The sequence below is a fragment of the Protopterus annectens genome, chromosome 8.part0 (assembly GCF_019279795.1).
Source record: "Protopterus annectens isolate FY-2018-M chromosome 8.part0, PAN1.0, whole genome shotgun sequence".
Classification (NCBI taxonomy): Eukaryota; Metazoa; Chordata; order Ceratodontiformes; family Protopteridae; genus Protopterus; species Protopterus annectens.
This window is the reverse complement of record NC_056741.1, coordinates 420,806,523-420,822,656: the sequence shown is the minus strand read 5'-3', so window position 1 is coordinate 420,822,656 and position 16,134 is coordinate 420,806,523. Positions and strand designations below refer to the sequence as shown.

Below are 16,134 nucleotides of genomic sequence, written 5' to 3'. Positions count from 1 at the left end.
AAACAAAACTTGTTTGGAAGGTACTATGGGTAGTTTTAAAAAAAAAAAAAACGAGACGGGACCCGAGAGACATTTTTTTTCCATAAACCGTTCATAAATGGAAGTTTTTAGTCTCTATTGGGGTCATACAGAGGAAGTATATATTTTCAGAGAAACTTATCTAGACAGCACAGCCAATACACAGGAGTGAGTAAATGTAACGTAACCATAACTAGAAACATTACAAAAAACAAAATGCAGTGGAATCAAACATTAATACAGTTTCAAAACAAAGAGATACAAAAAAGATGCAGTGGGCATATAATTTACGTTTTGCCAATATCTTGCATTATTTAGTATCCTGTATTCTCTGGATACCATCAGAGTTACCTCTATGGAAGGAATACTAACATCTGTGGAGCAAAGGCCTACACAAGTGGCTACACCCAGATTGGTATGACTAGTTTCTCCAGTAATCAGACAGGTTAATCAACTACTAAAGGGCAAAATCAGAAATGTTAGGAAAAGAAGAGAAACCCTGAAAAATCCAGAAGGAACAGTAGAAAACTGCTGGATATACAACCATAATTTAAAGTATGCAAATAACCTAGGGCACATGGATTTCAGAGATATAGTTTTCCCTGGTATGGGACAGTCAAGCTAGCTGGGAATTTAGAATGCTGTCCAACCTCTTGGAGACTCTAGCCAATGCTATTTCTGGGACAATTTTAGGTATCACAGAAGAAATGATAGCCACACAATGGCCCTTGAGTATAATATGGCATCCCAGGGGGATACATGTGTAACTTTCTACTTCTTCAACTGACTGCCTGGATGATCAGAGTTTTAACTCCTTTAGGCACTTTTCCTGAGAAAGGATGCTAAGAAATATGAACTAAAAGACTACATATGAGTAAGGTGGAACAGATTTACCAGTTAGTGTCAAACTAAGAACCAGGACCCTATTAAGGCTCAGATACCTCTAGTTTTCAATATCTGTGAGCATTACTATCCTCTGGCCTTTCTTACTCTTATGTCAAGATTTACTTCTCAGACATCTCACCCAGCTTGTCTACCCAGCCTCAAGTCAAACATTTTTAAAGTTTTTTTTTTTTATATTTATCCATCTAGAATACAGGTTGCCCTTTGTTTGGATCTCAGTTTTTGAGCTAATGAAACTTGAGCTAGTTCAGATGGAAAACGTACATCAGGCTGAACTCAAGTTCTTAACTTGGAAAACATTGCTACTCCTTTTTCTGATACATGCAAAAACAGCATCATAGGTTCATAGGTTCATACTAGGCTATCTGCCCTAGGGCATTTACAAGCCTAGTCAGAGTGTGTTTGGCTTTCGCCACCCATTTTAAATGAATTTTGCTATGCCCTTTTTAGAGGTTAGTATACTATGCCTCTGTCTAACAGTGACACAGAAGTGATACCCGGAGTAAATCTACAATCTCTCATCCACTCATCAAGATTCCTCTTGAAGAGAGTCAATGAGGGACTCTGCCTAACCTGGACTGGGATTTTATTTCAGAGTGAAGGGAGCCTCTGGGTTATGAATCTGTCCCTCCAGCATGTCCTATTTATTTCAGTGCTGAGGTTCAAGTCTCTCGAGCACGTAGCTCGATGGGATTTGGATTTTCTGAGGTGCAGCATGTCCATTAATTCCGGGTTGGACATGGCTTTATACGTCAGGCACAGATCGCCTCTGAGCAGGCGGTATGCCACTAAGTAGAGCTGGAGTTTCTTTAACCTGGCAGCATATGGCATTTGTTTCAGCCCTTTGATCCTCTTGGTGAGGTACTTTTGGGGTCTTTCCAGTTGCTGCAGGTGTCTGGTAAGGTACATCCCAAAAGGGGCATTGTACTCAATTATGGGCCTGATGAGGGATGAGTAAAGAGGCACGATGACCTCCCCTGATCTAGATGTGAATCCCTTCATGATTAGGTGGGCTATAAAAAATGTTTTTCTAACCACTTTGGCCACGTGGTTGTCGAATGAGAGATTGCTATCAACTTGGGTCCCCAGGTCCTTAATTACTTTTTCCGTACTTAATGGATTACCATCTATGTGGTAATTTGTGGGCACTTTGTTTTTGCCGAAGGGGATGACTATACACTTTTTGGCGTTTAGCTTGAGGCCATGGCTCTGGCACCAGTTGTCTGTTTCTATGCGGCCCGTTTGTAGGATACTTGTGTCGGCTGGGGAGTCGATTATGGTGCCCAGTTTGCAGTCATCTGCAAACTTGGTCAGCCACAGTCCTTCCGTGATGGCCTGTACCTCAGAGAAATATATACCGAACAAGAGAGGTCCCAGGACTGAGCCTTGTGGGACGCCACTTGTAACTGGTTTGGAGTCTGACATGGCTCCAGCAATTCTAACCATGCGGGTTCTGTCCTTGAGCCAGTTTGCAACCCATCTAGTGACATAGGGGTTTATATTTAAGCTGGTGAGCTTATCTATAATGCCTGAGTGGGGTATTGTATCGAAGGCTTTTGCGAGGTCCAGGTAGGCTATGTGGACCACCTTCCCCTCGTCAATGGCCTTGGTGACTGTTTCAGAGAAATCGACCAGGTTTAAGAGGCAGGATCTACCCTTAACAAAGCCGAACTGGGTAGGATCCAGTGTCTGTAGGTCCCCAATATCTTTATTTATGAGGTCCATGATGATCCTTTCCATAGCTTTGCAGACCAAGCTAGTCAGGCTTATGGGGCGATAGTTTCCAGGATCCGTTGAGGCACCACCTTTGTGGAGAGGGACCACTGTTGCTGTATGCCACTCTTTGGGTACATATCCTGTAGTAAGGCTGAGATTGAACAGTAGTTTTATGTTTGGGTTTAGTTCTTCTTGGAGTTCATGTAGGACGCAGCCCGGGACACCGTCTGGTCTCATTGATGCTGTGTTTTTTGCTTTGGAGAGGGCTGCTCTTACCTGAGCATCTGAGATGTCAGGGGGGTAGCACTCTGCTGGGATAGATATTTGCCCTTTTGGTGGGGAAGGGGGGGGGGGTTTGCGCTGAACCTGTCAGCCAGGATGTTGGCAATGTCTGTAGGTTTGGTGTATTTTTTGTCATTTTGGACTAATTCTGAGCATATCTGGGAATTCCCACCCAGGTTCCTAACATAACTAAAGAAAGCCTTGTGATTACCCTTAGTGTCAGAGTTACAAGCTCTTATGACTCAGCCTTATCTCATTTTTTCATAAGGATATGGTTATGCCCAACATGATTTCAAAGTTTACTTTGAGTTAAACTACTCATCTACATATTTCTTTCCAGATATAAAAAAATTAAGGACCGAGGATTTTGCCTACCCTGGATATCCACAGACAATGTAGATACTTTGACAAAAATAATACCTTCAGGAGTTTGGCTCAACTGTTTATTTCCTGTTAATATAAGACAAGGGGACAATAAGTGCAAAAACAGAATTTCTAAATGGCTGTCTCATACTGTTGTTTACATTTATTCTCTCCATAACAGGTCACTTCTAGGCAATGTCAGAGTCCATTCTACCAGGGCTTTGGCTTCTTCTGTGGATTTTTGGATATAGGGTGGACTCCAGAAGTATTCTAGAGAAAGCAACTTGGTCCTCTGTATATACTTTTTCCAAAACAGTGCAAACAAAATTATTTTTCCAGGTCCAGATCAGATTTTAACACTATTCTTCAGGGTCGCCTGGATTTAAACCCTTCTCCCACCATCTTTTCTTTCTAATCCCTGGTAATTTGCTTATATAGATTAGGCTACTGCAGCAGTGCCCAATGGTAAACACAGTACAGTTGTGTAAGTTAACTTACCATAGCAGTAAATATTCGAATAGACCACTGCTATAGACGAGACATCCTCCCTTCATTCACTTTTTTTTCTCTTACATCTTATACAAGTGCATGGATATTTTTTTACTTATGTTCATTCCTAGCATTTACCTAAAATACAGTTCTATCCTCCCTTCTTTGAGACAATAAAGTTCTGGGGTACAATTACCAAGCATATACTGAGGAAGTACTCCAGGGGGCAGATTAAGTTTCCATAACATGCTTATGGCTAATCATGGGAGAAGTGGTGCAGAAATTATGGGACACCCCTCCTCATCAAAAATGGGTGCTACAGGTTGCAGCTCACTGTTACCAGATGACACTGGTGAGCTCAACCCTTGACAGTGAGTGGCAAATCATGACAACTTGTGGGCAGATTTCGTAAACATATATAACTACAATTGTGCCTTTGATTTCTTAACCCTCTCACACTGCGTCACCACCAGTACTTTTATCAAGCTAGCAAGTCTACCTTTAGCTGCTGCACTAGACACCTTCAGTCTTTGCCTTTTTGTAAAAAAGGATAGACAGAATTTAGCTTCTTCCACTATGTGTACTGCTAGCTGGATGGCAATGCTTGAACTTAAAGCAGTGTCTGAACCTAAGCTCTTCATTCAAGCACATGACTTGATGCCTGTGTGGATCTTGGCTCATGATTTGGCAAATGCAGGAACATATGGAAGTTTGGAGATTCTTAGGCATTTAACACAGGAACTTATCCAAAAAGGATATTTGTTTGTTTTCTTGGGTGCAGCATTGACCACCATGGACTTTTTGCAAACAGGCCAGGAGTGAAGTCTGGTTAAGTGACTTGCTTACAGTCACACATTTAAGCAAGAGAGGTTAAAGGAATCAAACCTTATACCACTGGACGACAGGAAATGGGGTATTAACAGTTCCTTCATCCTCCAAGCCAAACGCAAGACATTAAAAGTGACATCCAAAATGGGTAAACAGAATACAACTTGGGATCCAAACTATGCCAAGGTGGATGCAACAGAAAGCATTCATCACCTCCACCCCCCTGTGCTAAGAAAAGAAAGAAAACCTTCCAAACTGGGGATAGCAAAAAAAAAAAATCCCATTACCCTTTTCCAACTGACCAATTAGTTCCAGCAGAATGGCAACCTAGTATTTCTAGGTTAGGCAAGAAGCCTATGGCCCAGCCACCCCTGTACAGGCATCCCCACCAGCCTATCATTCCCCAGTGTTAGTTGATTTGTAGGAAACAGGACAGCTTGCTGTCCAACAGGTGGCCTACCCTCCCCTACTTAGGACAAATGTGCCACAGTAACGTGAGCTTGGCTAGCTTTGAAATGTGCTAGATTAACACCTAGTCCTCTTGCTAGGTTGTTGCACATATGGTGAGCCAGAGTTGCCGCCATCCCACAAGAGTAAGCGAGGTAGCTGCAGCCGCTCACTCCCTTCTTCCCCAGACAACTTCTACTAGCACTTGAGCAAGCAAAACTCAGGTTTCCTGTGATGTAGTCAAGGTTTTATCTTTCTATGCATAGGAACTACTGCACAGCAGATGGCTTCTGGAGTCGACTCAAAACAGTCTACTGGGGTCCCACAATATAGGATAGCTACAGTTCAAATGTTTAAACCTACTGTCTGGTTAAAACATCAATTTAATCCATTAATCTGTTGTACAGTTATTCAAACATATCCAAATTAGTTCAGCTCACTGGATCATTGTTTTGCCTTAATAAATTGACTAACAGCTATTACACAAAAAGGCAAATTCAAAATACTATGAATCAATTAAACAGCATTTACAATACCTACACAGCTTTCTCCAAATTTGCTTTCACATACAGCCAATTTGTAACCAGCATACTCACTTCTCTATCACAGGTATTGTAGTACTGTGACATCTCCTTTGTCAGCTTATCAAGGTGCAGAGTTCGAGAGCCTAGGATCTGGATCCAAAAATGGTTGGGATTTTCACTTGCAGAAACACAGACCTCAAGATGCTCATCTGGCTGGAAGCTGAGATCAGGGCTGGGAACTAAAGAATACCAGGACACCAGTAAAAAAAAAAAAAAAAACTGAAAATTATTACTGCAAGCAGAAAAAAAAAAACAAACATTCAGAAAATATCAAGCACAACTGCAACCATCATGCTTAAAAATTCAGGGAATCAGATTTTGGAAACATGATCACCTTACAAAAAATGACTTTAGCAAGAAATATATCTAGATATTAGACCCATTTCCCTCAGGCAATTCAGCATCTCCAGTATTGTCTGAAATAAGCACTGAGCACATTAAATGGCATCAAGATGTGAATGCAACGAAGTCCAGTCCAGTATACATTAAGTTGGACCCTCCCGAGATGTGAGTGTTAATACAACAGTGTTACAGGGTAAACAAAAAACAGAGGTTTAAGACTGCATATTGCAAGGCCTTGATCCTGTATCAGTCCTAGGTATGATTCCCATAAACTTCACTTGCCTTATCTGTGACTCCAAGCAAGTCAATTTAGAATACACTGCTCCCAGATCACCCCGACTACCTGAGGGAAATGGGTCTAATATCTAGATATATTTCTTGGGACGGCTTGTACCTGTTACCCCTGGATTTTCGGATATTGGCAAAGGCTCTTGCTTCCCCCATAGTGCCTTTTTTAGGCAAGGCTCAAAAGACAAACCCACCTCCACAGGTATCACAAGGGATAAGAAACAAAGAGTAATGCTACTCAACGCCAGAAGTCTAAACCTCAAGATGCACACACTCGAAACTCTCCTTAGCATGGAGAACATCGATATCTGTGCAGTAACAGAAACCTGGTTCAAGGCTCCCGAGAGCACCCCAGCACTACCAGGTTATTCCTCATACCATGCTTTTCGGCCCCAAAACTTGGACCAAACCACAAAAGGAAGGGGAGTATCAATATTCACCAAAGATACCCACACCTCCAGGTTGGTGGCACAGCACAAAGCATCAGAGATTATCCATGTGCAAATAACAGTGGGTAAAACTGCCTTCCAGTTTATAGCCTGCTACAGACCACCCTTCCAAACCCAGGAACCCCACTCTGCCTTCCTGAGAACACTGGAAAATATGAAGGTCTCCCCAAACACCATTATATTGGGCGACTTCAACTACCCAAACATAGACTGGGAGCATTACTCTAGCTCCAACACCCTAGCCCAAAGGTTCCTAGAATTTATAAACTCAAATGCTATGGAACAACTTGTTACCACTCCCACAAGAGGGGAAAACATACTGGACCTGATCATCACCAACATGGGGACTCTATGCTCCAGACCAGAAGTGTATCCCTCATTGGTAAGATCAGACCATAAACTAATCTCACTGGATATTCACATCCCGACCCCACCCCCTGCCCAGAAAACCACAGTGAAAACTTCTCTAAAGCAAATTTCACACTCCTCAAAACAGAGGTGGAATCCTTCAAAGCCCCCGAGCCTGTGGAAAATACGGCCCAGACCGCAGAATCCTTTATAAACACATTCTATGAACACCTTCAGGAATGCATGGATCATGCAATCCCAAATAAAATCAAGATCTAATCCTCCAAAGGCAGGCGTCCTGTCTGGTGGACCCCAGCCATAAACAAACTATACAATAGAAGGAGGAAGCTACTACATGATAGAGCAAAATCCCAAAAAGGGAAGGCATCTCTAATCAGTATTAGCAAAAAACTACGGGCACTCAAAGTCGTCTAAGGCCAGCTTCGAGAGAAAAATTGCACAGGACACTAAGGATAATTACAAGGCTTTCTTTAGTTATGTTAGGAACCTGGGTGGGAATTCCCAGATATGCTCAGAATTAGTCCAAAATGACAAAAAATACATCGAATCCACAGACATTGCCAACATCCTAGCTGACAGGTTCAGCGCAACCCCCCCCCCCCACCACCACCAAAAGGGTAAATATCTATCCCAGCAGAGTGCAGCCCCCCTGACATCTCAGATGCTCAGGTAAGAGCCGCCCTCTCCAAAGCAAAAAACACAGCATCAATGGGACCAGACGGTGTCCCGGGCTGCGTCCTACATGAACTCCAAGAAGAGCTAAACCCAAACATAAAACTACTGTTCAATCTCAGCCTTACTACAGGATATGTACCCAAAGAGTGGCGTACAGCAACAGTGGTCCCTCTCCACAAAGGTGGTGCCTCAACGGATCCTGGAAACTATCGCCCCATAAGCCTGACTAGCTTGGTCTGCAAAGCTATGGAAAGGAGCATCATGAACCTCATAAATAAAGATATTGGGGACCTACAAACACTGGATCCTACCCAGTTCGGCTTTGTTAAGGGCAGATCCTGCCTCTTAAACCTGGTCGATTTCTTTGAAACAGTCACCAAGGCCATTGACAAGGGGAAGGTGGTCCACACAGCCTACCTGGACCTCGCAAAAGCCTTCGATACAATACCCCACTTGCGCATTATAGATAAGCTCACCAGCTTAAATATAAACCCCTATGTCACTAGATGGGTTGCAAACTGGCTCAAGGACAGAACCCACATGGTTAGAATTGCTGGAGCCATGTCAGACTCCAAACCAGTTACAAGTGGCGTCCCACAAGGCTCAGTCCTGGGAGCTGTCTTGTTCGGTATATATTTCTCTGAGGTACAGGCCAACACGGAAGGACTGTGGCTGACCAAGTTCGCAGATGACTTCAAACTGGGCACCATAATCGACTCTCCAGCCGACACAAGCATCCTCCAAAAGGGCCTCATAGAAACAGACAACTGGTGCCAGAGCCATGGCCTCAAGCAAAACGCCAAAAAGTGTATAGTCATCCCCTTTGGCAAAAACAAAGTGCCCACAAATTACCACTTAGGTGGCAATCCATTAAGTACAGAAGAAGTAATTAGGGACCTGAGGACCCAAGTTGATAGCAATCTCTCATTCGACAACCACGTGGCCAAAGTGGTTAGAAAAACATTTTATATAGCCCACCTAATCATGAAGGGATTCACATCTAGATCGGGGGAGGTCATTGTGCCTCTTTACTCATCCCTCATCAGGCCCATAATTGAGTACAATGCCCCTTTTGGGATGCACCTTACCAGACACCTGCAGCAACTGGAAAGACCCCAAAAGTGCCTCACCAAGAGGATCAAAGGGCTCAAACAGATGCCATATGCTGCCAGGTTAAAGAAACTCCAGCTCTACTCAGTGGCATACCGCCTGCTCAGAGGCGATCTGTGCCTGACGTATAAAGCCATGTCCAACCCGAAATTAATGGACATGCTGCACCTCAGAAAATCCAAATCCCATCGAGCTACGCTCGAGAGACTTGAACCTCAGCACTGAAATAAATAGGACATGCTGGAGGGACAGATTCATAACCCAGAGGCTCCCTTCACTCTGGAATAAAATCCCAGTCCAGGTTAGGCAGAGTCCCTCATTGACTCTCTTCAAGAGGAATCTTGATGAGTGGATGGGAGATCATAGTTTTACCCCGGGTATCACTTCTGTGTCACTGTTAGACAGAGGCACAGTATACTAACCTCGAAAAAGGGCATAGCAAAATTAATTTAAAATGGGTGGCGAAAGCCAAACACACTCTGGCTAGGCTTATAAATGCCCTAGGGCAGATAGCCTAGTATGAACCTATGAACCTATGAAAAGGTATAGTCTCTCCAGTGGGCTTGCATGGTTAATACATTTTTATTTAAGTACATTACTTAAAGGATTACCATATGTACATAATGACATTGTGGAAACAATAATCTTGAAGGTCAAAAGCTACTAGATCGTATTTTAGAAACAATTTTAAATGAATGAAACTCATCTGGTTAAGAGAAATGCCTGGCCCCAAAGAGGTTGAGCACTACTAAATCTTTTCCTGTAAATTTAAAACTCATGTTACTGCTCATTGAGCAAGCAAAAAAGAAGAAATTTTCTTACCATATCAACCCCCCTTGGTTAGTGCATGATTGGGGTTACTTGTTCTTACTCCAGTTTTTATTTTTCTCAGCAGCATTACTTGGAAGCAAGGAAGGGTACCTTACACTGAGAAATGTTAAGGCACCATACTGTAATGGGCAGCACACATACAACCGCTGATGCCACCAGTTCACCCTAACCACTAAGTATATTTTAAAAAAAAATCTGACCCCTAAACTTTACCAAGGATAGATATAGACTTACCCATCTTACAAAGAATGCCACTGGATGGATGTGACATCCAGAGGGTTTACATGGCTCACTGGTACAGTAAAAATGTGCCAGCTATAATACTGTAGGGCTTCCCTTAAGTGAGTTCACAAATCAAATGAATCTATGTCCCTTATGCACAGGGACAATTTGTAAGATGCACAGGTACAAATCCATGCAATTCTCTTGCCCCCAGGAGCCATTTATTGGGTAAAATAGCGTTACACTGGTTAGGCTTGTAATGGCCCTTAAGCCTTTAGCGTAGTAGTCTCCTGTGCACCTAGAAAAGAGTCAAAGAGTAAAGTGCGACTTTGAGCAAGTCACTTAACCAGACATCACTCCCGGGCTGTGTGTGAAAAAGGTCCATGCACATCAGTACTCCACCCTGAAAAACAAATGAAAATAAAATAAATAAAACCCAGGGTGGCAAACACTGGATGGACAGCTAAGGCATGGAGTTCTTGGTTGTCATAATGATCATGATGTTTACCTCACAGACACAAGGCACAGGGTTTGATTCTCACCTCTGGGGAAACTGGCGAGGCTTACAATGGCCCACAAGAGCAACTAGCCTAATTACCTATGAACCTATAAGAGGTGAATGCCTTGAAGGTTGTGTCCTGAAGTAGAGAGTTATTAAAAAAAAAGTTCTTAGGCATGCATTTATGGTCTAGGAACTCTGGTACTCATAGGTGTAAACCAAGGCACAAGTGGTTGCCTCACAAATGCCTCCGAGAGAACCACTTTTCAAGTAAGCAGTGGGAGTAGCTCATCAACTGTTGGAGCAGGCACCGATAACCGTTTATTTTTCTAGCAGGTTACTTGCCATTGATGACAAAAGTTGTAGAGTGCAATCTATCTGGAAATGGTTTACATGGCAAATATCTGCCCTTCCCTCCTCAAAGGAAAGACAACCAGCTGTGGTATTTTTCTAAACTTAGGAACTGGCTTCAAGCAGAACTTCACCCCGACAGTACATGCCCAGAATGTAAAGAGCTCTCCTTCTTCTGGCATTCACCCCACATGAAAGCTAGGAGATAAAGAACTCCATTATAGACAACCATACCTCTAAACTGTGCAGATTTTTGCTCCGCTATTTTGATCTGTTCCTCATAAAATTTATGGTTTCCTGGAAAATCACCAAGGATTAAGTCACTAAATAATGATATACATTTAATGTTCAGACTTCATGTCCTTCAGAAAATGCATGCAAACATGAATCCCATTACTCAAGCAACTTTCTAAATCTCTTCACAACTTCCAAAACAGCACTAAAATAATATCCAATCCTTAAGTAAGATGAGCTATGGCTCATTACAGACATGGGCCTGATTTTTTTAAACACCTTTATTAAATTCTTAGACTGTACACAATGGCTTAGGTAAACATAAAATAACAAAAAATATAAAACACAGGAAACAATTTTCATTTTCATGCATTATGCATGTTTTCTTTTTAACAATAATTCACTCTAACAGTATAAATTACTCAATTCCTGTTTTTCCTTAAAAATAACTTCTCCCCCTGAACATTATTCTGTAGGTATAGTTTCAACAAATTCCATTTATTTCTATGTAGTCTGTTCCTTCACATTTCTAAAGATCCTATATCCAATTTTTTCATCTCCTTTGCAATATTTAGTGTTCCAAATGCAGCTGGTTTAGATTTTGACTTCTGTTTTCTATTAATTGTTTTTCTGGCACACACAGTATTAAACTTAGCAAGGTCTTATTATATCTGGGTATAACAAATCCTACAGCCTAGCTCAAAATAATATGCTACGGTGCAACCATTTGCTCTTTCAATATTTCTGATAAAGTGCTTTGATTTTCACAATCTGCCAATTCTTCACATTCCCAAAAGGCATGTTCTTGATTACTTCGCGGTCCTCATTGTACCTTCAGCATTTGCTACTCTCATATGTACCAGAGGGAAATTAAGCCTGCTTGGAGTACAAAAATAGCCAAATACTTCCAAGCAAAAATCCCAATGTTTTTGGAGTTTACTGCATATTTGGGAACCAAACAGGTATCTTCCCATTGTTCTCCTGTATATTGCCTTCCCATTCCCTTTTCCCAATCTCTTCAAACCTTCTCTTATTGATTCTTATCATCACACAATATTTTGTAGGCTCTACTAATTAGCCCCTTTTTAATTGCAACTTCTGGTCTAGACTCGGTAAAATAAACAATCTAATCCACGGTAAGGAAGGCAGTCTGTAACGTGCAGTCCAAACCTCTGCTTGGCCTCATCCCACTCTATTACTTTTGCCTCTCTTGTTATTTATTACTATCTGTATTGTTTGACAGGGCCTAAGGCTCAGGAGAAAAGCTACAGTGCTGAATACCATTAGAGTATTGAGAACATGAAATGTGTTGTCTTTTTCCATCTGTAACCAGCAACAAGGGAGCCAAATGTCTTGCTCACCCATACAAAAATACCACCAGGTTATTCCTCCACAAAAAAACAAAGTTTACTTATCAAAACAAAATCGCAAAAAGACAAGAGTTATTCTGCATAATTTAAGGAAAAATTCATGCGCTTTCATGCCTACACTAAGCATATCAGAACCTAAAATCAATTAATACCACAAACATGTATGTAAATAATGAAATAACCATGTGACCAACTCATATCCAATCAAATAAATATGTGAAATAAGTTCAAACATTTAAAGGAACACTACAAAAAATAAAGTATAATAACGTAGTATATACAAAAGTGCTTCCAATTAGGAAAGTGGGATTCTATTCTATATGAAGTAAGGGGAAAAAAACTAAAACCTGATCAAATTAACTTATATAAAAATGATAAACGAGTAAATAAATACTTTTAATTCGTGTCTTAAGTCAAGATACAGGCAGTTCTAGATACCGAAACATATTTAATAGAGTATCTATAAACAAAATATACTGAATAAATACATATCTAATTTAAAAAAATAGAATATAGTATTGTATATTTAATATCCCTTCCACTATAAAATGACATATAATAATGTTTACATACGATTAAAATTTTTTTAAATGTAAAATACAATAATTTATCTGAATTAAGTGAAGCATTCTAAACAAAATATAACAAAAGAGCTACAAATCATAATTTAGCTGCCTTCAGTTTCAGGAATATTATGTTGGCCCAGGGCTCAAAAACCTATCCTTCAGGGATATACACTGACAGGTTATTAAAACCCTTTTTTTTGTCAATAGGTTAAGAGCATTTTAAAAGATTCATCAGATTTTTTTAAATCGTATTAAACCTGACTTAAGGGATGAACCTTTTTACTTCTTACCACAGATGTGGTGGATTTGTTTACCTGTATCCCTAAGGACCACGGCTTGGCTTTGTTTAATGATGCTTTAATTAGGCATCCTTCTTTAGATAGTAGTCAGATCTCTTTATTAGTGTAATGGAGTTGGTATTCTGTAATAATTTGTTTTCTGAAAGTGAGATGTATAAACAAATCCAAGGCGTAGCAATGGAAGTGTCATGTGCCTCTTGCTATGCAAAACATATGTGGTCTTGGGAGACTAAATAAAAAAAAATTAGGTATTATTCATTTTGCAAGCTTTACTTGAGGGTTTTGAATAATATTTTCATCCTTTGGAATGGTACTGTTGAAGCTACACATGCATTTATTGATTATATTACCACGATTTTTTGAAATTTACTTTCTCTCATCATCCCAATTATATCATTTATTTAGATACCACAATTTCTGCATACAGGGGAGTTTTGAGTCTGTTATTTACAGAACACGTGCAATCTCCACTGCATACTTACATTTTAACAGTTTTCATCCACTACATAAAAAGAATATGGTAAAGGGCCAATTTGTTAGAGTTGCTAGGATAACCTCTGTGATGATGTGAGGTATATTGCCAGCTATGCCAGGAGAAGGGCAGTGGATGTGTATCATATGCCAGCACAGCTAGCTGGAATTTAGTAAAGAATTATATGTTATTTGAATAGCAAACTGATTTGTACAGATGCTCGTGTTGAATGTGGATTTGTAAAGTTGCTTGTGTTAAAAATGTACCAACAGTGGGTCCTGTGCTGTAATTGAATTGATATATATATATATATATATATATATATATATATATATATGTTAACACAGAACACTGGAAGAGAATAGGTTAAGCTCATCTCCAGCTAACTTTGGAAATAGTAAAAAATTAAATTACTGGACCTAGGCCAAAAATATGTTTTCTCATAGTTTTGAATGAAACCAGAGATTCAATGTCTGTAAGAAGCCTGGTTTATTAGTCTCTGTAGAAGGAGTAGAAGTCTGCAATTGTTTTATGACTTCCAGAAGCTGCAGCAGATCTGAGCAATGCTCTTGGGTGTGTATTATTTACATGTAGGTGCTAAATTCTGGTAGTTTCTAGCAATGAGGGGTTGCATGGGAACCAGAAGTCAGACAACCAGATATATGTGATGTCATCCTGTACAGAAATAATGTTTTAATATTAGGTGAGACAGAAAGCTCAGTGGAGTCTGTTTCTTGGAACTTGATATAGAAAGATCCATCCCCTACCTCATCTTGCTTTGCTCTATTAATTAAGTAAGAACAATAATTCTCTAGATCAGTCAGGAAATTATAGTGAAATAAGAATACATTAAGTACTCACCATAACGTTCCATATTTGTTGTCGATCTCGCCTTTATTCTTGCTGGGTGGGTTCGGAACTGAGTATTGGTTCTGACTTGGCCTACTGCAAAAGCTCGAGGGCTTTCACTGGCTCGAGGCTATCCCCTATTACATGATGCAATGGGAAGAATACCCAGATCCTGTTTGCATGCGAAAACCTATTTTACCTCGTTCCTGACAAGTATGCATATATAAATATGTCATCAGAAAAACTAGATGAAGCAAGGAGGAACTCAGACTCCAAATTCAGCATCTATAACATATGTAGCATGTGTACATATATACAAACATCCACCCGATCCTACAGGAGCGGAGGAGGATGGGAAGCAAGAATAAAGGCGAGATGGACAACAAACATGGAACGTTATGGTGAGTACATGAATTCTTAATGTTATGTTGTCCTACCTCACCTTAATTCTTGCTGGTTGAGACAGCGTCCCTGGCACCTTCATCCCTGGGTGGCTCCAGAGAATAGACTCTTCAGAACAGTGGACCCAAAGGAAGACCTGTTCCAGGAGGCCATATCTACTTTGTAATGAGCAATAAAGGTATGAGGTCTCACCCATGTGACAGCTGCACAAATGGAATCCATAGGAAGCTTGGCTTGAAAGGGGGAGTACGTTGCAAAAGGCCTCTTGGAGTGGCCTCTTATTTTTCCTGGTAATTGTCTGTTGTTATTACTGTATGAAAAGGAAATACAATCTGTAAGCCATTCTGACAGAGTTACTTTGGAAACAGGCAATCCCTTTTTTGTGTCAGAAAAGGAAACAAATCTGATTTCCTGAAGTTTTTTGTCCTGTTCAAATAAAACGTAATTGTCTATGAATATCTTCTTCTTCTTTCGGCTTTTCCCGGTTAGGGGTCGCCACAGCGGATCACCTTGTCCGCACATTGAATGGCAGTGGAGTTTTACGGTGTCGAGTTGCCAGCCCGGCGCCCAACCTTCCACAGAAGGCACACTCACACGCACACCTAGGGCCAATTTAGAGTGTCCAATCCACCGGCAGCATGTCTTTGGGATGTGGGAGGAAACCGGAGCACCCGGAGGAAACCCACGCGACCACAGGGAGGACATGCAGACTCTGCACAGAAGGCACCCCAGCTGAAGATCGAACCGGAGAACCTCTTGCTGTGAGGCGGCAATGCTAACCACTGCACCACCGTGGCCGCCCAATTGTCTATGAATATCTAACTGATGTAAACTATAATCTGCCTTGTTGCTATAGTTGGGGAAAAAACACTGGCAATTCAATAGACTGATTTAAGTTGTTTTCCGAACAGATCTTTGGTAAAAAGGAGGGATTTATTCTTAAGGATACTCTGTCTTTAAAGAACACCATATAATGAGGGCTGTAGAGAGAGAGCTTGGAGTTCAGAGACCCGTCTGGCGGAGGTAATGGCTACCAAGAAAAGAGTTTTCCATGATAAAAATTTTATATCACAAGATGATGCAGGTTCAAAGGGTGGTAGGATCAAGGTAGTTAGAAGAAAATTCAAGTCCCAAGGAGCTGGAGGTTCTCTGACTGGGGGTCTTAGTAGAAAGATA

At 40.9% G+C, this 16,134-nt stretch overlaps 1 protein-coding gene across 3 annotated transcripts in view; it reads right to left on the bottom strand.

Moving 5' to 3' along the window:
- Positions 1-16,134, bottom strand: part of TDRKH (tudor and KH domain containing) — a 1,796,665-nt gene that overhangs the window by 937,022 nt on the left and 843,509 nt on the right. For all 3 annotated transcript variants that reach the window (XM_044079937.1, XM_044079939.1, XM_044079938.1), the window contains exon 7: positions 5,643-5,809. In XM_044079937.1, coding sequence (XP_043935872.1) covers positions 5,643-5,809 — 167 coding nt within the window. The remainder of the gene's footprint in view (positions 1-5,642; positions 5,810-16,134) is intronic.